The sequence below is a fragment of the Mycteria americana genome, chromosome 8, assembly GCF_035582795.1.
Source record: "Mycteria americana isolate JAX WOST 10 ecotype Jacksonville Zoo and Gardens chromosome 8, USCA_MyAme_1.0, whole genome shotgun sequence".
In the NCBI taxonomy this organism is placed as follows: Eukaryota; Metazoa; Chordata; class Aves; order Ciconiiformes; family Ciconiidae; genus Mycteria; species Mycteria americana.
This window is the reverse complement of record NC_134372.1, coordinates 8,204,551-8,231,626: the sequence shown is the minus strand read 5'-3', so window position 1 is coordinate 8,231,626 and position 27,076 is coordinate 8,204,551. Positions and strand designations below refer to the sequence as shown.

Here is a 27,076-nt window from a genome sequence, read left to right as displayed (position 1 = left end):
AAAGGGCTGTTCTTTTGCTCCTGGATGGTTAAAAATATGCAGTCTTAGATTAGTAGCTAGGGAGACTCAGCTAAAGGGTCAAACAGAGAAAAGAAGGTGGTTCTTCACACATAGACAGTAGACCCAAGAAGCTCCTTGCCAAAGGATGTTAGGGATGTAAAAAGCCTACATGGCTTCAAGGAGGGGGATTGGGCAGGTACTCAAAAGCGAGAGCTAGTGAGAGGCACTGGGCAGACAAATTGCACATCAAGCTGACAAAATCCCCTAAACTAGCCCTCAGCTTTTGCACCTCTTTGATTCCAAACAGCTAAACTTTTTCTGAATCTCAAAAGATGACATCCGTGTACTTTGAAGCTTTTTTGTTTTAGAGAAATTCAGTAAGGAATTAAGCATTCATAAGGAGCTAAATGATCTCTTTTGACACAGCCATCATCCTTGCAGGATACACTTTTTTGGCTCAGAAAATGTGTTTGCAGAATGGTTGTCATTCAGGAAGAAAGAAAAGTTTATTAAAAAATGGGGTAAATTTAGTCCCGGAGGCAATAAATATGTCTGTGGAATAATAGGGTCCTCAGAAAGATTCCCAAAACAAGGCTATCTAAGAATATGGGATCAGATTCCAGCATATTAGGAAAGTGGGAAAATATTTTGATACCAGTAAGAAGAGCAATTAAAATCCTATGTCGGATTTCAGGAGAAAAAAAAAATACAGTGTTTAAAAAAAGGCTGAAACATTATAGTAGCCCAGTTCCACATGAATGACTACAAAAACAGGTTGGCTTTCTACTGATTGAACTCTGTTTCCCAGTACTTGTTGCCGTAGACAACAGAAAATAAAAATCAGATCTGAAAAATAAAATCATGCCAGATTTTTTTTTTTTTTGCTTGTTGCTCGTAACGGGATGTAGCATCAATATAATTTTGTAAAAGCTTTTTGGACTGAGTTTTTGGGGGTCTTTTTGGTCTGGTTTCTCACCCTCTGACAAATACAAACATCTTGCAGCTTGTCTCGCATCCTGTATTTCAGTTTCCCAGCTCTCTAAATCCCACATTTCTGATTCTGTAAATGCATCTGCTACGGGAGCTGATACAAGAAGCTGGAACCTCTTTTCTTACTCTATAATCTAATGCACTTAGCGAGCCAATGAATATGTGTGAAAGGAGGGGCTTTCTGGCTAAGGGACTCCTTGCAGGGGAACAGCTGTGACAACGGCAAAACCTTAACCGAAGCCAGGCAAACGCACTCACTCACATCTCTCAGTAGCTTTGTGTATCTAGGTCTGGCAAGACAAGCCCCCCTCTCTTCCTCTCTCTGCAAAAAGTGAGCAAACTAGCACGGAAAAACTTAAAGAAGACTGGATCTCAGTTGTGAAACATTTCAGCAGATCCAGTAATGGCCTGGATCAGTAATATCTCCTGGTTTAATCACCTTGCTCTAAATGAAGAACGTTTCAGGAGGTACTTAAACAGCACTGAGGATTACTTAGCCTTCCTATGTGGGCCCAGACGGAGCCATCTGTTCTTGCCCATGGCTTTGGTGTACACCCTGATCTTCATTGTTGGGGTGGTAGGCAACTTTTTAGTTTGCCTGGTAATCCTCAAGCACCAGAACATGAAGACCCCTACCAATTACTATCTCTTCAGTCTCGCCATCTCAGACCTGCTCGTGCTGCTTTTTGGGATGCCACTGGAAGTCTACGAGATGTGGAGCAACTACCCCTTCTTGTTTGGGCCCATCGGCTGTTATTTGAAGACAGCGCTCTTTGAGACGGTGTGTTTTGCTTCCATCCTCAGCGTGACCACAGTCAGCGTGGAGAGATACATTGCCATCCTCCATCCTTTCCGTGCCAAGCTGGAGAGCACTCGCAAGCGTGCCCTGAGGACCATCATGGTGCTCTGGGTCCTCTCTGTCCTTTTTGCCCTCCCCAACACGGGCACCCATGGCATCATGCTGCAGTATTTCCCCAATGGCACTCTGGTCCCTGGCTCTGCTACCTGCACTGTAGTCATGCCCATGTGGATCTACAACTGTATTGTCCAGATTACTTCTTTTCTCTTCTATGTGCTGCCTATGGGGGTAATAAGCGTGCTGTACTATCTGATGGGACTAAGAGTAAGTCCTACTCCGACTGTGCTATGTTTCCTTAGCTCATTCTTGTGTGTTTGTGTCTGTATGTGTCTTTTAAGTGATTGCACCTTTTTCTTGCCCATCTGTTTTCCTCCAAAAAAGCAAAAGTATTTCAAACCTCTGAAAACAGTGGATCCAACGTCTTCTTTGGTGTGATCCCATCCTGAAATTAGCATAGCTATGTTGGGGAATAATTTACCCTAATCTTTTTTTAAAAACTTACCATCACTGCTTCTCACATTTGAATGTTACTTAAACTTCCAAGTCTGTAGATTGATTCCAGCCTCTCAGAGATTTGCACCTTTGCAGTAGGGACTAGAAGGAAATAGACCAAAAGGAAAAAGTGAAAAGAATAAAAAGGAGCAGGCTAGTGATTGAATCTTGTGTATTATTTGTTTTCCCTCTTCTTGTGACTGTGGAATTTCCATTACATTATTTTTCTCCTTCCCTGGATATGGTGATAACATTCAGTTGTTAAAACTCAAAAAGCTGTCATAAACTGAAATCCTACCTTATTGCTGCAGCTAGCAAATTCAGCAATTGTTTCTTTACATAACTATGGCATAGTTTCACCATCGATTAAGACTACCTTAGAGTTCATATTCATTCTCTCTTCAGAAAGTGAGACTAGTTTTACCAAGTATTCATCATTTAAATACATGGATAAAACCATAAGCATCACAGTATTATAAAACTATGTAGCACAACACTGAAATGCACTGCTAATCATAGCAAGTCGATGAGTTTTTTTCTTCTCATACATTACATATATTTTGAAAATATAAATCCTATCTCATAGCACTGAATATAACTTAAATTTTAAAAAGCTGTGTCTGATCATATAGCAAGAAGAGGATGCAATATGCTAGTAGAGATGAATGAACATACCAAATAATGTGCAAGAAATTCAGCCAAATCTCTGCTGGTGTATATATCATTTTGTTGTGCTGGCTGATATTTACTGTTATCTGAAACTATACAGAAGCAATTTTTCCTTACCCAGGAAAAGCCACAAGGATTAACTGCCAGAAATCCATAGCACACAGCAGATCTTTGAAGCAATGAATGGGTTAAATTATCCCCATTGCCCAGTGGCTGCTGTGGGGTCTTTACATAGCCTCACTGAAAATTTTGCAAAATAAGACCTGAAGGGAGGAAAAAGTGCTGAAAATATAGCTGTTACAAAAAGGAAAAGAGAAATCCCCCAACTAATAGAAAGAAGTCTTGAAGATTGCAATAGTTTGTATTTGTGGCAGCAGATATTCCTAATCCCCATCCCAGAAGAGAAGCTAGGTACCAGACAAGGGCTACTCCCCCAGGACTTCCGGATATTCACAGGTATGTTCAAGCTGTCTTTCCTAAGGGCTGCAATGTTCATTGCTAATGCCTCTGCTTTTCTGTATATCCAACTCAGACTTCCAAATTTTAAACAACATCCATTCTGGGTATATCTGCATTGCGCTCCAAACTGCACCAGGCAAGATAATTTCATTTTTTCAACAGAAATGATAGAAGAATGGTGTATATATATAATTTTTCAAGAGAAGACACTTTTTATCTGCTCACAGAGGATGAAATCTATGAAGCTTCAGCAACACTCCGGAGTCTCCTGAGTGCCATGTTTTGCTCATAGACTGTAGTGGAAAAGCTCAGAGTTGATTCAAAGGTTGTACAACGGCTCAAATTCAGCAGAGACATAGCCTTTCCAAGTCCAGGTTTTGTGGAACGGGCATTTCCTCACCAAAGTTTCTCCCTCAAGCTTTGCCAGTGCTCAGGAGAGCCTCAGGATGCAATACAGAAGGAAACATGTGTGACATGTTAAGCAGCTGTGAGAAGGTAGCAAACATGGGTCATATGGTAGCTGAGTTAATTTTTAATTTTATTCCATGAAAAAGGAAAAAATACTTTTGTCTTTTTCACTGGGAAATTTATTGCCAACAGAGCTGTCAGGTTGATCACCTCATGATCAATTACCTCATGATCTGCTTGGATATAATTTTAAGTCTTGATGGTTTAATACTGCAATGTTATGGTCAATAGGTAGTTCCAGCATTAGTGTAAAGAAGAGGACACTGATGATTACATTGTAGTCTCATTAGATTTGATTGTGGAAGCTTCCTGCTGCCTCTTTCATGGGGTCCTCATCATAGGTGCCTTTAGGACCAGTCCCTAAATCAGCCAGGCTCTTCTTTAAACCCAGTTCAGCTGTTGGGCTACTGATTGCAACCTTTAGCCAAAAAGCTGAGGAGGAAGAGGAGAGGGAGAAAATGAGAACATTGGGAAATGGCTGCTTGTAGAAGCTAATACCTGCAGTGCTGATGGAGATGGGGTGGCACTGCTTGGGAAGAAGTCTGCACTGCAGCAGGATTCAGTGCAAGGTCTCTGTCCATTTCTTTTAAACTGATCTCTAAAAGGACACAGGGATAGGTGGTTAACACTGGTTGTCTAAAAGTCAGACTCTATTTAACAAAGATTTTTGACAGTGAATGAAGGGAGTGGAAAGTCCAGGGACTTATTTATCCCACCTACTTCAGACATCTGTGAGGGGATCTAGATGGTCAGATGGGACTAGATTGATCTCACCTAGGCAGGACGGTTCTTCTGCTAAGAGTCCAACACTTCTCTTAGTGTCACTTCCCCTCAGTAACACATTGGACACACTGGTAATTTTTATTTCAGTTGTCTTTGAATCAAGACAACTTATTCTCGCCAATGCACAGCTGGTCCAGATTTTATCATCAAAACCTATTTTGCCCCCTAAATGCCCAGTTGTTAAAACCAGAGTCATCTGTGGACAATGACTGCCTTTGGCTAATTTCTGCAGAGCCTAGCACGCTCCTGGAAGAGTCTGTTCCCTTTCCATGGAGGTTGTTCAGCAAACCTTGCACCCACTAACACATTTTCCTTTGCAATGGGGGTGAACTAAGAGTACACCCAGGCTGCAGTTCAGCAGATAGGTGGCAACTGCTTCAGCCAAATCACTGAAATAAGCAGGACTGCATGCTATATCACAAGCCATGTGGTTTTTAAATACCAATTTTTCCATCCACTGGAGAGAAAGTTTGGTCACCACTAGTGTCAGACAGGCCAAGGAGCTTACAGAAGCAGTCCTCCTGCTGTTGTTGAGTGGCCTCACTAGGTTTGCCTGGGAATAGGTTAGGCCCTAATTTTACTCTACCTTTTGATTTCTAGTATGAAATGCTGTAGCTAATAAAGATGTGAGGGGAAAATCCAATTTTCAGCTTCTTGCTCCATACACTTTTAATTCTTTTGCAGTGAATGGGTAACATCCATCTCCAGGCAACCCTACATGGCCTCATACATCCACAGTGATGTAAAAGTAACCACTACCCTGGCTGGAGTTCTCCCTCTGTCAAACCATTGGCATGAACTCAAGTTACAACCTTTGCCATGGACTCGTTTCTTTGGGTTTTTTCCTTCTTCTTTGTCATAACTCATTGTTTTATTAAATTGCAACTGCTGAGTTATTCTTACTAGTTACACCGCCATCTATTATCACTTGAGGCTAAAGAGAAGCCTTATAGCATCATCAAAATGACAGGAGGAAGGTGAAAAATAAAGATACATGTGTCTCTGGTTTATTACAGCATCCGAGCACTGTATTCTCTGAGGTTTTGGAATATGCCTGGAATAGATTACTGTTGAGACTGAAAACCACTGAAGGGAAACTAGGGATTTTAATCAATCTGAGCAGACATTTTTCACTAGAAATGTTTCAAATCAACTGAGCCTCTTCCTTAAGCAACTGTGGCTATGACTAAAACTTACAAAGGGAACAATGTGAAAAGTGAGAGGCTGAATTGCACTATAATTGATGATTCGATTTACATGTATTTCCCTTTTATGGGTTTTATGAGTAAATAGAACATTGAAAGAAGGTCTCATTTGATCATCCTTACAGAAAAGTATTGTTAATCAAAAGTCAGGAAGCAAAGTCACAGTGTAAAAGGCAAAAGAAAATGGCACAACTAGCATGTTTTCACAAGATTTGTACAATTCCAGGTTGATTTCTGTCTTTTCCCTCATTCCTGATATTCCTTCCCATGTAATTAAAAGTTTTGTTTCCAGTTTCTCTCAGTTGAAAAAAAGCATCACTCCAAATCTGTTGGCTAATCAGAAGTTCCCACTTCAGGAAGCTGGGTCCAATTATGCACTCTCCACAGATGATTTCTTTTCTAATCAAAGCAGTTGTCCCGATTATCTAGCCCTGGTCTTTTCACCACCAAAGCACCAGCGCTCTCACTGTAAGTATATTGGGGAACCATTTCAGGGAGGATCAGATTATTATTCTTTATGTCCATTTTTTAGAAGTCCAGGAAAAACTACTGGAGGAAAAAAACCCACCTTGTTGTAATTGAGCAGTATGTGGCTGAATCTGTGCATATCATGCACACTGGCTGTCTGCAAGAGAACATATATGGGTTTTGTTCATTGAATGGATTGAATATCAATTTGTCCAAACACTCAGGGCATGAAACAAACTCCCTTGAATTCTAGAGGAATTTTTCCAGTTATTACAGCTGTGTTTCACTGAGGCCTCTCTGAGTATTTTTTGGATCATTGGTTTGTGCTTAATTGTGGGGAACACTTTCAGGAAAATAAACAAACAAACAATATTTTGCTAGAAGAGAAAATAATGCCTAGCAAAATACTGTTGAAATTGAACACAAAGTGTGAACCAAATATTGACTCATTGAGAAAGGACAAGTGAGGAACTGAAATACAAATTTGCTGTAAATATGCAGTCTCAGATGCATAAAATCTGCAGATTGTTTTGAACCTAAAGCTTCAATGTTTCCCTAGACTAAAACCAAAATTTAAATGTAGATTTTTTTCCGTGAGTCCTGAGTTGCCCCAAATTTTGCCTTCTCAGACTACAGCTATCAAAATATCAAACAGGCTATGTCTGGTGGGCATGTCATCTCCTGTCTAAGCTCTCCTTTGGTTTCCCTCCTTTTGCCAGCTGAAAGGAGACAAATCTTTGGAAGTAGAGGAAATGGCTGTGAATGTTCAGAGACCATCCAGGAAATCAGTCACCAAGATGTTGTGTAAGTAGTGAGTCCTTCTGTGTTTTATTTACCGTGGACAAGAGGGTGACCTGGTCCTGAAGGGTATCAAGTAAATTCACTGGATACAAGAGTTATGAGATGAGTAGCTATGATTAAAAAAAAAAAAAAAAAAAGGCTTATTGCTGCTTTATCTGGACTTACAGGGCATGGGAGTGAAACACCATAGATAACTACCAAAAGACTCAGAAGGCAAATTTTCCTCCCCAGCACAAGAGGAGGTTGAGCAAACCTACGTGGCAGATGCTTTCATGTCAGCTCTCTAATATCCCTCACTCCAAACCTGGCTCTTGCAGCCCTCTATGGAGGATCCCTCTTTTTCAGAGTGCAAAGAGTCTATCTTGTACATTTTTAAAGACAGATGTACCTCTGTTTTGCATCACCCCATGAGCTCTGCTCATAAACAGGAAGGTCCTCCCAAGCCACATACATCACCTGTTGCTGACTTAACAACTTAGACTTCCCAAGAAAAAGTAGGACCTAGGCAGACTTGCACATTGTATAGCATTCAGGAGAATTCATGCTCCAACTACCCTGAAAGCACTGACATCACTTCCTAATTTAGGGCTGTCTTTAAGGCAAAGATCACCTTGCTACTGAAATGGTGTTTATGCAGGAAACATAAATCACCTTCAATATTTCCTGCCAGAACTTTATACTTTTAGGCACCTTAAGTCACCTTCTGAACTAGGAAATTGTACTTTGAAGTCAGCCTGATTTTCTGTGCCCCATGGCTGTGACCACAGATGTTCATAGGACCCCAGTCTGGAATGGATTTGCAAGAGTCCCTACTAGAGCCAGCACAGGCCAAGTTGTGCTTGGAGGCAAACTCTTTTTCTTTCATGCTGAACAGTGCACCTAGACAGCCATCATCAGCAGATGGTTCCTATGGTCTTATCCTGCTATGTGATGTACAAATAGCGCACAGAGGAAATTAACTCTAAGGCACAATGGAGTCAGTGTGTCCCAGGTACCACAGATGGATCCAGATGTCTCACCGGCAGTTTCTTCATTAGGCTCTGTACATGCCACAACATTACCTGGCTGATGCCTGTTCTGTTTGAGTGTCATTGTGTGTGCATGCATTGAGTTATCCAACATAGAAATCAGTGGAAAGTTTGTTCTTTTAGCTGGTAATGTTTTTCAGTGAGCACTGCAGAAAGACAGAAAGGATGGCAAAAGATTTGAAACAATGAATAAAATTTGTAAATTTAGTCTTTCATCCAGCTTTCTGAACTCTCCCTGCTCTGTGCAGGCTAGTGAACCATATCCTTCCGTAACCGACGTGTTTTTCTTCTCCCCTTTCCCCTTTCTCCATGCTAGTTGTCCTCGTGATGGTTTTTGCTATCTGCTGGGCTCCGTTCCATATAGATCGACTCTTCTTCAGCTTTGTTGTGGAATGGACTGAGCCTCTGGCTAATATATTCAACCTAATTCATGTGGTGTCAGGTAAAGCTTTCTTCTTCTACTCGCACAGGGGTTGGGAAAAAAAAAAGTAATTGTGAATGGTTCACTTGAAATATGTAGTCATTTATTTTGTAGGTGACATGAGGCATGCATGCAAAATCTTCTTGGGGTCTGGTAGCCAGTGACGAGAATTGTGCCTTAGATAAAAACAGCATGCAAGTTTCTGTAACTTTCAAGATCTGGGCATGTTGCCCAGTACAGTTGTCTGAATATTCACAAAGAATGGAAAAAAAAAAAAAGGATATCATACATCATTACCAGCTGCTTTTCCTTCTTGGAAATGTTCAGAAATGAAGTCTGCTGTCATTCAGCTGCTTTTAATGAATACACAGCAGCAGGCATCATCCTCCAGAGGGTCTCTCAGGCAAACAAGAAACCTTACCAAATGGTAAGACAAAAGACTTACATACTGCTCAGAAGTGGGTGATATAACCAAATGTTTATGGCCCTGCCAACCATAAAATGAAGGCTTTTTCAAAGAGGAATCTTATTTTCAGTCTGCCATGGGAAAACACTGAATGTGGCCATTAGGCAGCTCAGACAAATCCAATCTCGTGCAATTGTCCTGGTGTGTTGTAAGAAATTAGCTCCCCTCGGCTGGAAGTTGTCCTCTGACAGCTTTGATGGGGGCACCAGCTGTGCAAATCCTGCTGTGGGGATGAGGGCTGTGCTGGAGGCAGGTCAGTACAGCTCAAGAGAGAGCTGGTTCCTGAACAGCTGGAGATAGTGAGCTCCAGTTAATATTCTCTCCCACTTTCCTTTCCCTGTGTGCTGCAGTGCCTGAGCTAGCCTTGGTGAGACATCCCTTTGCCTCTGCCTGGATGGTAGCAGGCAGAGGCGTGCTGTCACTGCCTCCACCCTTGCACCCAAGCTTGGTGGAGCAGTATAGGTAACAAAGAGATTTTCCTCTTCTGAGATTGTTCTCTCCTTTCCCCCACCCTTGTTCTCCTAGGTGTTTTCTTCTATCTGAGCTCTGCCGTGAATCCCATCATTTACAACCTGTTGTCCCAGCGCTTCAGGATGGCTTTCCTCAGCGTGATCTCTCCTTGCTGCAAGCATTGGGCCCCTAACCATCCCACCAGCAGGATTCCTGCCCAGCAGAGCATCTTTGTGGTTGAGGACCACAATCTCATGGACTCTGCTGAAGACACAAGTCTCCCTGGCACCCACAGAACATCTGTCAGCAGTTCTCAGCTCTCCACTGGTTTGTGACTTTCCATATTGTGAACCAGGTGAGAGAGAAGTTAAAGAAAATGACCTAAGAAACAAAAAGAGAAGAAACCCTCCTAAAAGACTGATTTCAGCTAGAAGAGCTCACAGATGTGTCTTGTTGAATGAATGAACAAGGAGACTGTAATTAGCAGGTGGTTGAGAAGCATTGTATTATCCTCAATCTAATAGGAGGGCTGGAAATCTCAGCTTACTGGCTGCAAGCTATGCCAGAAAAGAGCTGCTTTACAAAAATGAGACACACTCCCAATGTTACCAGCACAGGAGGGAGGCACTTCCAAGTCTTACCTGTCCAAGACACTATCCAAGTCTATCCAAGGCACTATCCAAGTCACTATCCAAGCCTTACCGAATGGCTTTTTGTGCACCAGCCTCTAGTTTGAAAGGGGGCAAAATTTACTGCACAAGCCTTGTCTACCCACTTCTAGCTTTAGGCATGCCAGTCTCACTTCTCTCTCCTACAACCTTCTCAAGGTGTAGCTGTTGCAAGCCTCTCTTGGCAACATGAGCAAGTAGGCATGAACAAGAGCAACTGGGCTGATAAACATCAGACACCAGCAACAGCTATTTCTGGGCCGGAAGAACTAGGGAGCCAATATTTATGAAAAGCAAACTTTTGCTTTCTGAGCTAGGTGTAGATTCAGGTGCGGGGTGGTGATTAATGCCTTGCATCACTTTGACAAAAAACCTAGCCTTTAGTGGGTTATTTTTAACAAGTCTCAACATTATTACCATATCTCCTTATGCTATGTCTGACAATATCTACAGAGTGCTGAAATAGCATGTGCATGCCACAAATTCATCTACAGAAATACCTGGGAAATAGCCATTGCTGGGAGCTGAGGATGTTCCTGGTGTGACTCCTTTGCCCAAAATGCAGCTGGTGGGGGATATCTGCCCAGGGAATGTGAAATATCTGCAGTCTTTGCAGGCTTATCCTGCGCGTCGGACAGCTTCATTTTTGCCCATCTGCCTGAAGTGAGCCTGACCATGTACAAATGGACTGTGGTAGGTCTCTGCTAAGCCCCATGTCCTGCAGTTTGCAACAGCTTCTTATCATTGCTTGAACTTCAGATACTTATGTGTTGTCTCTGCCAGTGAAACCCTGTGGTCATACGTCAGCAGACTTTACATCTGCCCATACCAGGTGGATGTCAGAAGTCAGAGATCTACATGGGGTTAGAAACCACAAGGAAACAGGCTGGAAACCATTCAAAATGGAATTGGGACAAACCTGCAGGATCAAAGAAGTGATACAAAGGCAATAAAAAAGCGAGTTTTGTAGTGATTTTGCATCTACTGAATTCAGGTTTTGCCACAATGCACATCATAAGGTCTGGGAAATTCTCCCATATCCCAGTAATGCAAACAGATCCTGAAGGCAGCACGCTTACATCCAAGTTGATAAGTTCCTGAGCTCCACTAACTGCAAGGTCAGGACCCTACAGAGTTTTGTAAAGGGAGGACAGGGTGAATCCGTTACATAACAGAGAATATTATAAACGTCTGTGTCCCAAGTTTCAAAGCCTGCTTGTGTTTCAGAGAAATGCCTCCCTTGTGCATCCTGACACAGGGCTAGGTTTAGCTACCACACTGGGCTCAGGCTTGGCACGCACTGCCACAGACAATCACCCGATGTGTGTCATCAAGGGGCTGGGACTTACTTACATAGTCAGAGTACACAGAGTTTTCATAATGAATAAGACCATTAGTTCCTGAAAGATGATACACCGTATGCATAAAGGCTTATTCCAGTCTGGTCACTGGGGATCCAGATGACATTTCCCACCATAGGAGGAATGGGTTATGCTCCTGCTACAATGGGCTCTTACCTTGCTTGCCCCAAACTGTTTTGCCTCTTGCTGTGGGATTCCTAGGCAAGACGAGACCTTAGGGGCTCACGGCAGCTGGTGAGTAGCCTTTTCCTGCAGCGCAAGGGAAATTTTAGCCCGTGTTTTCTGTCAGACCCATTTTACCAGCTGCAATCTTGAGAAACAAGCCATGGAGAGAGCAACAGATACACACAAGACCCTGGAGAGAAAAGGCAATGCCTGGTCCCTGAAGACACAGCTGAAATACTTTGCCACCCCCAAGTGGACACTTGAGTTTTATCAGTGACATCTACATTTCTAACGAGTTTTGTATTACCGTTTTTTCTTCCATCAGACATTAAAGTGTGGCTTTGCTGTGCCAGTCGTGCCTCGCTGCCTGTGAGCTGCCCAGGTCCCTGTTCTCCTGCCCCGCGCAGGGCACTGAGCTCTCTGCTTCCACTAGTGGGCTGAGGACTGCCTGGGCAGAGGCTGCGTGGGATTTCCTCCCTCGCCCCGTGCCTCACTTGTGCAACTCCCTGTGGGATAATGGCTGAGGTGACTTAAAAATTAGAACTTATATGCCCACTTTTAGGTAAGGCACAGCATTGAAGAAGCTCCCCAGGTGGAATGCGGCTGACATGTAAGGAATCCATTCCAAGGGAGTTCCCTAGGCCTGCAACCTTAGATGTCGGTAACGCCAGGGGAACTTGGTGTGCTGACTCTAAGAGGCGCTGCCCGGAGGGTGGAGCGGTGTGGAGATGCCGCGGCCAGGCTCTGCAATAATAGGGGAACTTAAAGGCGTCATGGAACTGATAAGCTGCATATTTACTACCCAGGGCCAACAGCCTGCCACGTTTTTGACAAAATGCTGTCCTTTTGGTGAACTTTGCTCATTATAACATCATTATAAGACCAAAATGCACCTCCATCCCAAAAGCTACCCACCTCCAAGGTGCGACCACCCCTCAACTGAGCTTGCGCACTGAATTTTTCTAGCTTATACCTTTAAAAGCAAAGCAAGAAAACTTTACACCAATCCTAAATAAAGGTATGCATGACTAGAGTCACTCAAGCTCCACCTGAAAGGTGAAAGATAGTATAAAATGGTTTAAGAGAAAGAGAATGTTAGGGAAGACACCATCGTGTACCACTCTGACGTTTGGGATCAGTCGACGGGATGAGCCTCTCTCCCCCCCCATCAGGTCGCCTTTGGGTAAGAGTCGAACACTTGGTTATACCAAGTGCCTCCCCAGGAAACTTAGAAATCTCTCTATATATATAGAGTCGCTTTATTATCTTTTAACGCATTTGTGTCCGGCCGTGTTACTCATATTCTTGATATACGCGTTGTGTCCGGCCGTGTTATATACATGTTTGTGTCCGGCCGTGTTATTCATACCCATATTCTTGGTATTTGTATGTGCTTTGCAGACAGTTAATTTATCACCGGTAATCCAAAGAATCTGTGTGTCTGTTGCTCTAATAAAGTGCACTCTTCACTGCTCTGGCCGTGATAGTTCCTTCAACACGACCAGACTGGGGGGGGTGTAAAAATTAATGCTGTCGCCTTAGTGAAAGCCCTGAACTAATAAGTGGCTACACACACAGTCCTTAGAAAATAAACCGTTGACCAAGTCTGAGACTAAGACTGGACCTAGCCACACCTAGACTCCTCTCTGAGAAGGAGTTTAGAAAGCAAGGGGGTCCTGTCTGAACCTCGTGACTCAACGGGAAGACTCCCCTCCCCCCCCCAGCCACTCCTCAAATTCCTATTTGTACGCGACAGTAACTCTTAACGCAACACTCCCTAAGTGAATCCAGGGGTTATCCTCCTTATCCCAGCTGCGTACCACTGAAAGCATGTCTTCACTGTCCTAGACACCCAGCCCAAGGAGTGAGGAGACAGTATAGTTTGACATACGCACACATCCACCATAAAACGAAGACATTCCTCTGAAAGATTTTGTGGCTCTTTGAATGCATCTTATGCATTCAGGACCAGACATCGTCTTGTGTTGGTGCACAGAGAGCCATCCATGAGTGATGCCGCTCTCTTCTCCTCCCTTCATGAGAGAATTACAACCTTGGCTGCAAAGCTCAGGGTTGTTAAATGCATCTCTGACTTGCAGATGAGCACACAGACCCGCAGTCAAGGCTGGGATGTGAAGCTGCAGGGTGAAGATTTTGTGTGATCTTAAATAAAATGGCCAGATTTTTGTTCCCAGGGAAGACAAAAGGGCTTTGTGAGGAAGGGGAAGTGGTGGGGGAAAAAAAGTGTGCATGGATGGGGAAATTTTAGAAGAGAAATAGTGAGAAGTAAATGACCAGGAACTCATCTCCTGTTCTGAACTGACTTTTCCTTTGTCCTAAAAGAAGTTTTTAGCACATTTAATTTGGCATCAGTGAAAAGAAGTGATACTTGTAACCAAAAATTACTGAACTTTTTTAGCTAAACACCAAAATGAAAGATGAAAACAGGTAGTCTTGCACCAAGCCAAACCTTCTTGAAAGCATTATTGGGGGAGACATGTCAAAATTCTTCTAAATTCTGCTAAAAACAAAATAAATGCAGTGAAAAAAATGTGGGCTGGCTTGAGGTTGAGTCCTCCAAGTTAAGTTCCCTGTGACAGCACAGCTCAGTACCCCCTCGTTCCTGAGGGCAGATCTCTAGAACATAGTCAATGTCCACTGGAGGCTTTTCTTCCCAAAAGGTCGGCGCTTGAGTTATTTATCACTCTGCTCTGATATTTACCTGGCTGAATTTTGGAAGCTGGATCCAAACATGAAAATTCTGGGAAGATGGATAGAGATGTCATGAAAGTCTATGATATTTCTTTATTTATACATTTAGCAGCTTTCATAGCCCAGTGCTGAAAAATGTTGGCAACTGGCTGAGAAAAACTCCTGTTGCAGGAAAATGGAGAACCAACTTCACTTTCCCCCTAAGTGGTCTAGTGTGATAAAAATATATTTATTTGAAGTCAAGCGAGACTTCCTAGACAGAACTGTCCATTGATTTATTTCTCTGCTTCTGTTTCCCTCTGGGAAACATGCAAGTGTGTGAGCAGAAAGTGTGGAGTGCAGGGGCAACGCTCCAGCACTGTGAACAAAACATGGTCAGTTTGAAATGTGTTGCAAGGAAGCACTTAAAGGAGAGAAGAATTGCTTGCATTACCAATGAGTGGTACTCAGATCTAAGACCAGGTTCAGTACTGGAAAAAACATCATGACAGGAGGTGGACAATTCTGTTAATTTTATATGAAAAGTTTTTGGACACTACTGTGTTTTGAAGTGTTTAAACCATGACTTATCAGTAAAATTAAATGTACACTTCAGCTGCAGAGCTGGTTATATGTATCTGTGTGTAACGTGAAAACAAATATATTAGAGTCTCTCTTCCTATGTCTGGTCCATCCTCCAGCAATCCTTGTGCTTCTTGATTTCACATAAGTAGCAGAAGATGGAGATTCCCTGGATGTTCAGCCAGCTCCAAGTGCGGGATGCTAAGGACTTACTACAAATCACAGTACTTTGAAAAAAAATGCAGATTATTTCAGCTGGTATATATGCATGAAAATACAACACAAATCCCAGTGTGGTTTGTTGCATCCAAGTGCTCTGCACGACTGCTTCTTCAGCGGAGGAGGTTAAAAACTGGGCAGCATGGTTATCATAGCCAGGAGAAGGTCCCAAAGCAAAAAGTGCTGCTTCACAGGCGGTGTAACAGCCAGGTTTGCTCTCCATCTCTGTTTTTCTACAGTCATTTGCCTCATTTTCTCTGCTGTTCATTATGACACTTGCTAGGTTTTTCCCCACTGAGGTTTCTTGTTCCACAGACTAGCAAATCTATAGGAAATTGCTGAGCTGTAACATTTCCATATCAAATGGATATTAAAGTAATGAAAAACATGGTAATAAAAACAGAATAATAATCTGGACTTTTTCTTTCTATAATACACTGAGGAGGAATAAGGGGAAAGGACAAGAAATCAAACAACCAGGAACTCTTGCAAGGATTAAAAGTTAGTTTTAGAATTTGGTCCAAAGTGATGCAATGATGGCAAATGTCTTTCAGAGTGAGTTGGGGGATAAAAGAGTTTGAAAAGAAACTCTGCAGGGAATTGCCCAATTTGGGCCTTGCAGATTTCCCTGCCCAGGAAAATAAACACTTCTGAGGTTGTTAGAGTAGATCACAAGCCATAAGGGTTCATGCACCAAAAGACAGTGACCGTCTTGTGCGTGATTCAGGACTGGTTTCCCTGACTTGAAAAAAGGAATTTGCCATGTGTAAAATAAGCATGGACCATAATGTAAGAACCTCACCTGAAGAGTCAAGGGTTGCTGTTTTTCTTCCACTTTTCTTTCAATTTCACATTTTGGATAGTCAACAGCCTGCTTTGGTCGTACCCCAGACACAGAGGCAGACAGCTAAGCTCATTTGCCACCAGAAGGGGAAGACTTTCTGTTATTGTCTAGACTTTGTGAAACCCTGAAAAGTTGCAGCTGTTGTTTTTAAGGAAAATTATATTAAATCCACTTAATTTTTAAAGAAGGATTAATTTTAGGAGTATAGGAGCTGTTGGAATAATTTGCTTCCCACTAGGATAGCTAATTCATGAATGAAATACTGAAGTCTTTATTGTAAAAGCCCAAATACCTTTTTTTCATGCATCTTCAGCTTATACTATGTTGTGAAATGCAGCAAAATTCCTTCCCAGAGTGACAGGCTTTTGTTTGCTTTTTTGGCTAGAAGTGGGTTTTCCAAAAGACCCTTAGACTCAGATGTCTACAACATGAAGAGCTCCATCAGAGGAAATCTGGATTCCTTTTACAATCAAAGGAGGGAAAAAAAGCTGTGCTAAAATCCATTTATCTGACCTATTTCAGTCACCTACTTTAGATGTTTTACAGGTAGTTTTTATGCATATATTCTACAGTTGAAAAACAAAGCTGGGCAGCTAGGTACAGGTCACCTTGAAATGCTGTATGTTCTTTGTTGCAGAGCAGGTATGTTTGTCAGTCCCTTTCAATTTGTTTCATTTCTTTAGAACCCAAGAGACCCCCTTAGAAATGACTCACTAGGAAAATCATGCTCCAAATGAGCAAAACAAATGGCTAACAACTAACCCACCGCAAAACACTGGGAGAACAGCATCCTCAGGGGCTCACCTACCGTTTTGTTCATTGATCTGGGGCTGGTGCCTCTGGGACACCTGGACCACGCTCTCACAAGCTGAGGAAATTCAAACAAAGCTCTACCACTCGTGGGTTTGCAGCATTTGTTTGCAACCTTGCAGTTTTCCTTCCCTTAATTCTATAGGAGCTGGTAAGGGCAGGAAAGATATCTGTCCTGCCACAGAATGTGCTAAATAGCTCTCTAAACTCAATGGAAAGGCTCCAAAGGGAAGTCTTTCCATGCTGCTGTTGACTGCAGTGCAGGTGGGTTGGGCAGCACTGAGCAACTGCAGCAAAAAACTACAAGCATCATAGTTTTGGGAAACAGAACTCCCCAGCCTTTCTGTGAGGAATGAAATAAAACACCAACGCAGCAACTTGGAGGTATAGTTATCGTTTATTTAACCACATACAGACTGGAGTTTCTGTTAGTTAGCTTGGTGCTAGGGAAATACTGCATGCAGAGGTTTTTTTTGAATGTGAACAAACTTGGCTAATACCACGAACATCAGCTTCTCCCAAGCTCTGCACCACTGTTTCCTCCCAGCTCAAGTTACCTGTTCCTGCAGAAAAACAGACCATAGATATAGCAACACATATAAATTTACATTACAGTAGCAATGACAGGACCCTCCACTGGGACTTAGACACGTACAGCACACAGTGGGGTAACAAGAAACCATTCCTCAGCTGCTTCGCAGTAACCATCTATTTCTGTGCTCTTATTCTAAAGCAATGCAAATCAGTCTGTGTTCCTGCATACAACAAAGATGAAGAGGCAGTTGACATTGGTCCAGTTGCATCTAGTTTGCTTCTGTATCTCAGCCCCAAGACAAGGGGCTGAGTCGCGTGGAGTTCTCTCTCTCTGCATATAACAAGAAATAGTCCCTAAGTTGGGGCTTTGGGGCTGAAATGGCAACCTACCAATTCCCAGTAAACCTACTACATTACTCCAAGAGGCAGCAATGACTGCTATACATGATTCAGCCTTAGCACTCTCCACTTTTTTACAGTGTCTCTTGCATTGACAGCAAGGAGCACTCATATAAGTGTTAGCCTCAATCTGCTTGCTTCAGGTCTCATTTCTTCCCCTATCTCCCCTCCCATGAGGAACAGGTATATTGAAGAATCATCTCTCCCCCCTGTCCACCCGTCTTTTCGCCGCTAAGAAATTCCACTGAGGATTGAGTCTTTTCCCTGCAACTTTATTTGCCAGCTGTAGGGTTTTCACACCGTATTTGTATTCCAGTCCCGATTTCAATTACCTGGCTAACCTTTTCAATTTTCACAGAGAGTGAGAATCAGAAAACAGCAGGTCCTTTATTACAGCTCACACTGGCGGGGAATGTTTCACCCCCCTTCCCTCCCCTATGTTTGCAAGAAAGCTCTATCAAATTCAAACAAACTCATTGATCATAACTTGTCTATTTACTTATGCTTTGCTGGCTGTTAAGTATTCTGGTCCTTTCTGCAGACCTCTTTTCCATCCTCCTTTTGGCTTGGACGTGCTATTTTTTATGTCATTTCTAAAAGCATTTCTAAAAGAACATTTCTTAAGTCTTCACCCTGGTGCTTGACTCCAGTGAGAACTCTCACCAGGGTCAAATACTGGAGAAGGTAAAAGCCTTGTGCTTTTAGAGGGGTTATTTACTGATCTTTGATAAGCAAGACATGGTGGTTGCCAGTCCCAGAGCACTTCCCAGTGAAAGCCCAGAGCATTGGAGAAGTTCCCTCAGACCAGAAGGCAAGTCAGGCACAGGACACCACCCTGCTGATCCCAAAGCCACTGCTCTGCCACTAAACTGTACCGGCCATAGCTGTCACCTGCAAAATAAATCATTTTCCTCTCCCTTTTTGCCTTTCTCAGTTCTTCAAGTCATAACCTTCCTATCTCCTTCATTTTTTTAGCTCTTGATATAGCAATCATTTTCATGCCTGTGCTCTGTCTGCCCCATCAATCAGCCATCCTAAAAATGGTTTATTTGATGGGGTGGGGGGGGAGGATTTAGTGCAATAGATCTGTTTCTTAGCAACTCCTTCCCCTCTTTCTTACTCTTCTTTTGTTATTTCCAGCTCATTATCTTTGCTCATGTTCAACACCAAATTAACTTAATTACAGACAGATTTCATATCTCTCTAAACCAGAAGGGGCACTTGTAAAACATCCCTCCAGTCAATAGTAAATGAGGGCCTTGGCCTATGCTAAGTAGGCTCTGCGAAAGGCAGCTCCAGCTGTGTCTGTCCTGCTCCCTCCAGAGACCTCTCCCAATTGCTCCTAGCTTCTGCCGTTCCTTTGAGCTGCTTTTAAGTGAGGCATTTCATCTATCCATTTTGCAGCCTACCCAAGTCCATCACAACCACTGAGCTCCACAATAGTCATCCTTATAAACTGCCAGGTGAATGCTTCTCTTATGCAGATGCCAAGGGCACTGTGATCTTTCCACCATATTCAGATAGGTGGAAAGTGCCTAGGTTCAAAGTCTATGCCTATTGGAATCTGCCCTGGGTGCAAATCTGAGCTAAACCTGAGTCATACTGAGTCTGAACAGTGGATGTACTCAGTCCAGGATGACCTCCTATTACTGGCACATTTGGTAGGCCAAAGATCTCTCTTGGTTAACGCAGATCTGGTTGCCCAGAAGTCATATACTGACTATAGCTCTCTCCTTGAAAATCCCCTCTGAGATAAAAATGCACTAACTGGACTAGGTCCAGGGCAGCCCCTCATACCTCATCCTCTCCTTAGCTGGTGATAACAAGTTTCCTTGGGAAATAAGGAGCAGGATCTATCTCTAGCAGTTGATGGGTTTCTCACCTTCTAGTAGGTAAGGTTGCACTGCTGTGTCTTACCATTCACAAAAGTTCTCCACTGGCAGAGGAAATGTCTTCTTCCTTCTGCTGGAGGTCAAGTAACTATTAGCCAGCCAGGACACCTCTTCCTAAGTCCATCAAGTTTTGTCACGGCGTCAGTGATTCCTCACTGGTAGAAGTAGGATCCTGCTCTGGGAAGAATGAGGAGAGATCTGTATTCACACAGTGAGGAAAGAGTTGTGAGATAGCAGCAACTAACAGATTTGTGTTGAGGGCATGTGAAATACTGTGAAGCCATCTAAAGACAGAGGGGAGGGGGAATAAAACTCCCACCAGTGACATAAAAGGCAGGGAGGGTTTTGTGGCAGTTATGAGAGGAATAAGAGAGTTTAGATTCTAACTTCTAGAAAGATCCTAACATCTTTCTACTGTTAGAAGATGACACCTGTGGTCTTTGGGAAGGAAGGAAAGCCCAGGTGGTTCTTTATGCAGATAGCTCTTCCTCATTTAGATGAGCACTTCTACCCAGCTCTTTGCTACCCTGGAAAGTGGAACCACAGGTTAAATTGGGATGTGTGTCCCCTCATCTTACAAAGATAGAGTTGCAAATCATGCACGTATACTTTAGTTAACTAACTTGAACAGTAGTAACAGTGCAGCTACAGGACAAGCCTTCCTGAGGCTCTGGTGACTGACCCATGCAGTTAATGGGAATGACACAAGCTACTGTGAGGAGACTATACCACATGAACTGCTGTCAGGTCCTTGCCCTTAGTCCTGGACTTTCTGAGGGATAGAGTCTCATTCAGAATGAAACTCTTTCTGCCTCAAAAGCTTCAGGCTCTTCCCTTTCTCTGTTGCCCCTTGGTTGCTCATCACTTTGCTGTGTCCCTCTCTGCTCTGTAGGGAGAGAAGTCATAGGTAGGATAATCCCTCCTTGCTTCACTAAGACATTTTCAGTATCTCAGTGTAACCACATTGCATTTATCAGCTCAGCAGGAGACTGTTCCCAAGGTCTGGTTTTAGGCCAGAAAGGCCTGAAGAAGCCAAGGAGCAAATACCTACCCTGAAATCTGAACGTGTGGCCTCTAAAGATGATTTGTACACATTTTCCCCAGATTTACAGGCCAACGACACTAGTCAGTGTCCACTGGAGGTCAGTCTTGTGCCATGAAAACCTGTGTGGGGAGTGAGGCAGTGGGGTGCCCTGTGATTTCCAGCAGCCTTGAACTCTAAGCATGCATGTGTGGTGCACAAGACGCCCCAAGAGACAATCTGTCCCAGCTCCCTCAGTGTTGATTTATAATTTAGAGATTTTTCATGTTTTAATTTCTTTTTTTCCTTGCTCAAAAGTATCCAGTGGTCTGTTGCCAGATAACTCAGCAAGGGAGATGTATGTGCTGTTCAATCAGCACAGTGCAGGATCACAGAAAACCAGGATACTCCTCAGGTCCAAGCAAACATGTGCAGTGGCACCACATAGCTGGTGAGTCAGATTTAGCCTGCTCATCCAAGCTGACCTGAAAAATATTCTTGTTTAAGGGCAATTCTTAGTCTTTTGGTTTTGTTTCACAGGGGAGTGGCATCATAATTGTATACAGATTGCACCCTGTGGATGAGAGATCAGGATATTGATGCACGACCAACACAAGTACAAATCCAGATATGCTTAATTCAGAAGCATTTTCCTTGCCAGTGCCAATACTTAAGATTTTCTACGCTGAAGCCCATTCAAAGAGTCACCTCCTACTACTCTTTCTGTGAGACCCTCCAAGAAGGGCTCAACAAATATTTCATGGGAAACAAATATTTGGTGGGAAACAAAATCCTTCAGCTAAAGATTTTGATAAAACAGATTTTTCCCCTGCAAAAAAAATCCATGCTTTTATGCAGGATCCCACAGGTGCCAGTACAAACTCAGCTCTGGCTCTACCAAGTGAAGTCAGCTCTTGGTAACTCATATGTCTATATAAAAAATATGCGTCAGTATGGCCCACATAGAAAACGGAGATTGAAGTGCTCAGTTGTGATTTCCTCGGGTTACTATTCCACGTATCAGTCTATGGCCCAGATATTCCTTATTTCACCTTCATGGTGACTTAATTTTTCTCTCTAGATCAAGGATGGCAGAGCTGTCCTCTGCCCTTCCTCCAGTCAGGCCACATTTGAAGTGCAGGATACACATCATCCACACACATTCACTGAAGCTCAAGACTGAAACGGCAGCCGGCATTGAACAAATCCTCTGCTGGCCCCTTCTACAAGAAGCCTTAAGCATATATTTCTTCTGCTTTGCTGTAATAGATAAAGAGCCATTCCTTTTCTGCTATTTTTCTATCACAGCAATAGAAATATTGATCCCCACCATTGGCTTCTTTGCTGTGAATGATCAGTTATCCTTTAGTGTTAAACAAACTGCAATTATACATTCTAAACAACCAGAGAATCCCAATGGTCAAGGTACCTTCTGATCTCTCACCTCTTATTCCCACTAGTATTCCTGTCTGCATGGTCTTGTGCACGCCACAGCTTTCCAGCAGGAGAAAGGCAGTCTCCATCTCTCTGTCATTCTCCACTCATATTCACCTCCTGCCTCAAGGAACAGCAAAGTTCTTTCTGAAGCCAGACAGTTCTTAAGAGGGACTGAAACAGATGGGGAAAAAAGAGACAGGGTGGGGTCACTCCAATAACGCAGTAATATTGGCTCTCCATAATTTGGAAACAAGCCCACAGTATGGCCATGGCACTGGAGTTATTACTTGGAAGACATGACCCTAACTAGCCCAGGACCTCAACAGTCCAGTGATGCCACAGACAGTCAGAAACCAGGCAAGCAATGGGTAGGAACAGAGCCAAGAAGACTGTTGGCTTTGGCAGAGCCCATTTTAATATCAGACATCCTTGCAGCAGCCCTTGGGTGCTGCCATCTTGCTGCATATTGGAAACTGTTAGGAGTATACAATGCACTGTTCTCAGTACGATCCATATCGACAAATTACATGCCAATGTGCTTAGGCCAAGGGGACATTCACATCCTTTGCTTTGCATATTAATCAGCTCTGCATGTAGAGGTGAAACAAGGTTAGTGAGGAAAGGAACACAAACATCTGTCATTTTGCCTTCGGGATCCACCACTGGTCCTTCCTCTCAGAAGTCAGACATTTTCATTCCTTTTTTTGTTTGGGAGGGGGGGTCCCACTCATCCTTTGCTGCAACATCTATGATATTTACTACAGCAGGAAATTTAACGTGACTTCATCTGGCTGTTTGGGAGCTTTGCAACTGATGGTCCATTACCACTTTCTTATGGGGTGTTTATTTTCTTAGGAACATTTCATACCTTCACAGATGGGACTGAACCACTTACGTCTGTCAGTATATCACAGTAGCTAAAGCCCTAGTTTACTGCCAGGCTGGACCAACTGTGGAACTTATTAAGTGTGCTGAAGACAAAAGGTTTGAACCAGGGATATATTTAGCTGTCCATATTTAAAGAAGGATTGGAAGGAAAGGGAGAGCTTAGAAAGCATCTAGGTAAAAAATAGCTGTATGGAAGCAGGACAGCTGCTAGTGTCTGTGAGCAGGACCCAACTTCATATGTCTTGGCTCATTTACTCCATTGATCTGCCCAGCACATTTTGGAGTCAAGATTTGCTCAGCCTTCCTAGGACTGTCTGTCTCCCTCTACCATACCCCAGCTGCCCTTGCTCTCCATTGCTGCAGGCTGAGTCCCGTTCATGATCTAGTGACAAACTTCTGCCCTGGGCATAACTGGATGAAGAAATCCCTTTGCTGAAACACTGAGGGATACTGGTGTGTCACTCTTCAATAATGCTCTGAAGGAAATAGTGCTTGTTTTAGAAATGCTAAAACAAAAGTGTTTATGGATATTGAGGGAGTTTTGTTAGTTTGATTCTGGCAGAAGAGGCTTTTCGATCCATTTATCAAGCTGCCTGCAGCTCCCATTTCAAGGCTGATGAAGCTATAATAAACAGTGAGCCAAAAAAAAAGCCGTTCGAAAGGTGTATCCAGAGCAGTTTAATAAATAAAAGAAGGTTGGGAAAAAGAAGAAAAATCATCAATGCAAGTTTTGGCTTTCCTCTGCTGTTCATTTTATAGCATAAATTTAAATAAATGAATGAAGCAGGTTGGTGGAATCACTCTCATTCTCAAATTCATTCTCTAAAAAGTCCTGCCTGTGAATTCATCTTTCTACAATGGCTCATGTCTTGCCAGCTACCCTCCAAATTGCCACTTTGAAATGTATAAGCATATCCATCAGGCTCTGCAGACCCCCAGAGTTTCTTTGAAAAAATATTTGCATTCCTGATTGATGAAAACTCTTTATGAAAACTCCAGTGCAATAAACCTCAACACAGCTAAGCACCTGGACGTCAGCTAGCTCAGGTGACTTTCTGGCCAGGCATCCCAAACATTATACTGTTCCCTTTCCACTGCCCATACAAAGAAGACCTTGGAGTTTGCCCCAAGCGTTGTCTTCCATAGAGGAGACATTTCTCCTGGAAAGCTCCTTGGAGGTCCCAGTCCTATATCAGCTATCAGTTGTTTCTCTGGGTACGAGAGCAGCCTCTGCTCATGCTGGGATTAAGTAAGTGCCATTTGCCATGTTCTCTTTTCTATTTGGATTCATGGATATCTGGCAAGCTGGGAGACATCTCCAGTCCCTTGCTGGCTATTTTGTGCCATTGATCTCTGGGGTATAGCAATGAAGTTACTGCATTTCTTTCCTGTGCATTTTGGTTGTCAAGGCCTGATAGACATTCAGACTGGATGTCCAAGTGTGAGTTTCAACATTCTTCTTCCAGAAGCTGTCACCATATTTCATTAAATTGCAGGAACTCTTCTTTGGGTCTGATTCTTTCTTCAGCTGATTTGGGTTAAGGCTCATGGACTTCAGCAGATAGCATTAAGATCCTGTTAGCAATAGAGAATACAAAGAGGGAATTGTAGACAGAAGAAAACATTGAAAGATGAGAAGTGGTGAAAGAATCAGAGAGAAACGGGGGGGGGGGGGGGAGGGGGGGACGGGACACGACACGACAAGCCCAGAGGAACAGAGACAGGAACTGAAAAGGAAAAGGAAAAAAAAAAGAAAAATTAATAAAGAATTGGAATGAGAATAAGGATGAAAGAAGAGAGGATAAGGGGAAGGGGAAGGGAGAAAGAAGGCCCAGAAATGTGCATAAAGAAAAATCCATGCTGGTTTTCACTAATGCTTCACCAGATGGAAATGGTATCAGCAATAATAGGACCTCTGAGCTCCAGAACAATAGGTGAAATAATTCAAGCACCACTTTCAGATTAAAAAACAGTGAAGGGAGTTTGATTTCTTTCCCAGTTTTTCTTTTCCTTCTATATACATAGAAAATAACCTCATCCACTTACTCACATTCTGTGGCTCATCACCACAAAAATATAAATAAAAGAATGAAACCACCCTTCAGTGCAGACAGAAAATAAATCAGAGGCCTCAGTGCTTTCTCATTGTTGCAGCTGGGTCCTGTCTTCACATTTATTTATTTTTAAATTTTCCCTCCCTCCTTGCACTCTAGAGACCATATCCCATAAAATGTTGGGTTATCAAGTTAACTGTGACTAATTCATGAGATAATTATAAAACATTTACACCAGAACATTATTATCTTGCTACTAAAAAAAACCCAAATACTTAATGTCCTCCAACATTGATGGCAAACCTCTTGTGACTGCAATGTTCTTTATCGCTAAAATTAAATTGATCTTCAATACTGCTTTTGTGCCTACTAGCACAGAATCACAGAAAAAAACGCCCTCAGATAATATGGAAACACAAAAATACAGACATTATATATACGTGTATGTGTGCTTATGCACACATACATATATGGGATTCTGACACATGCCCACAGAGGAGATTTAATTTCAGTCTTTCTCCCCCAGACAGACTCTGAGGCATAAGAGACATAAGCTTTTATGTTCAAGGGATGGATTCAGTGCATACCGATGGGTTGCTATGATCCACACACATAGGCACATGCACACACAGCTATAGGCGCAGCTCTCTACCTAGACTGAAGAGACAGAGCTGTGCATGTAGTGAGGAGCTGTTGTGACTCATGGAGACAGACTGTCTCTCACAGGTGCAAACATAAGCGTACGTGGAGAAGACACACACAGACCTGCAGCACTCTGTGCCATACACTGAGGGACTGTGGTAGGATCAAGGTTTTCTTTCTCATGCCCTTCCACTGCAAAGGGTATATTTTCTCCCTTCATCCAGAAGGATATCTTTGGTCAGGTTCTGTTCCCATTACTACAGCCTAGAGCTTACTTTGAAATTAATGTAATAATAAATTTCAGTTTTACACTGGTGTCACCAAGATCAGGATTTGGCCTTGTATATGCATCCAATATTAAGATCACCAAATGTGGCTATAAAGGCTCCTGGAGAAGCATCTCTGATCATGCAAATCTCTACTACAACAAGCATGACTGGCCATTAGGACTTCTGCAGCCTGGATAACAGCTCCTCTGTCACCTTCCATCTGGCCATGAGGCCAGAGGAGCATCTGAGAAAATTCTCAAGGCCATGCTTTCGCTATGATCCCTAGTTGCCACAATACTCCTGAGGGTTTAATGGGCATATACAGAAGAACCTCAAAAAGGTTCTTGCTTAGTTTATGAAAACTGCGAGCCTGTTGCTAGAGAGACCCAGGTTTTTCGACAATGACTTCTCCTCTCCCTCAAGAAGACAGGTGTCCTGGTTTCAGCTGAGATAGAGTTCATTTTCTTTATAGTGGCTGGTATGGGGCTATGTTTTGGATTTGTGCTGAAAACAGTGTTGATAACACAGAGATGTTTTAGTTGTTGCTGCACTAGTCAAGGACTTTTCAGCTTCCCATGCTCTGCCAGGTGCAGAAGCAGCTGGGACTGAACACAGCCAGGACAGCTGACCCAAACTGACCAAAGGGCTATTCCATACCACATGATGTCATGCTCAGTATATAAAGCTGGGGAAGAAGAAGGAAGGGGGGACATTTGGAGTGATGGTGTTTGTCTTCCCAAGTAACCATTACGCGTGATGGAGCCCTGCTTTCCTGGAGATGGCTGAACACTGCCTGCCCATGGGAAGTGGTGAACAAATTCCTTGTTTTGCTTTGCTTGTGTGCATGGCTTTTACTTTACCTGTTAAACTGTCTTTATGTCAACCCACAAGTTTTCTCACTTTTACTCTTCTGATTCTCTCCCTCATCCCACCGGGGGGGAGTGAGCGAGCGGCTCTGTGGTGCTTAGTTGCTGGCTGGGATTAAACCACGACAACAGGATAATGGACCACCATTAAAACATAACCCCACTAGACAACCAT

General features: G+C 43.0%; 1 protein-coding gene across 1 annotated transcript; it reads left to right on the top strand.

Annotated features, from left to right (window-relative positions):
• Positions 1-1,393: 1,393 nt before the first annotated feature.
• NMUR2 (neuromedin U receptor 2) lies at positions 1,394-9,894 on the top strand. Its single transcript, XM_075510527.1, has 4 exons — positions 1,394-2,113; positions 7,113-7,197; positions 8,539-8,664; positions 9,635-9,894. Exons 1-4 carry the CDS (start codon positions 1,394-1,396, stop codon positions 9,892-9,894), a joined length of 1,191 nt encoding a protein of 396 aa, XP_075366642.1.
• The last annotated feature ends 17,182 nt before the right edge of the window (positions 9,895-27,076 follow it).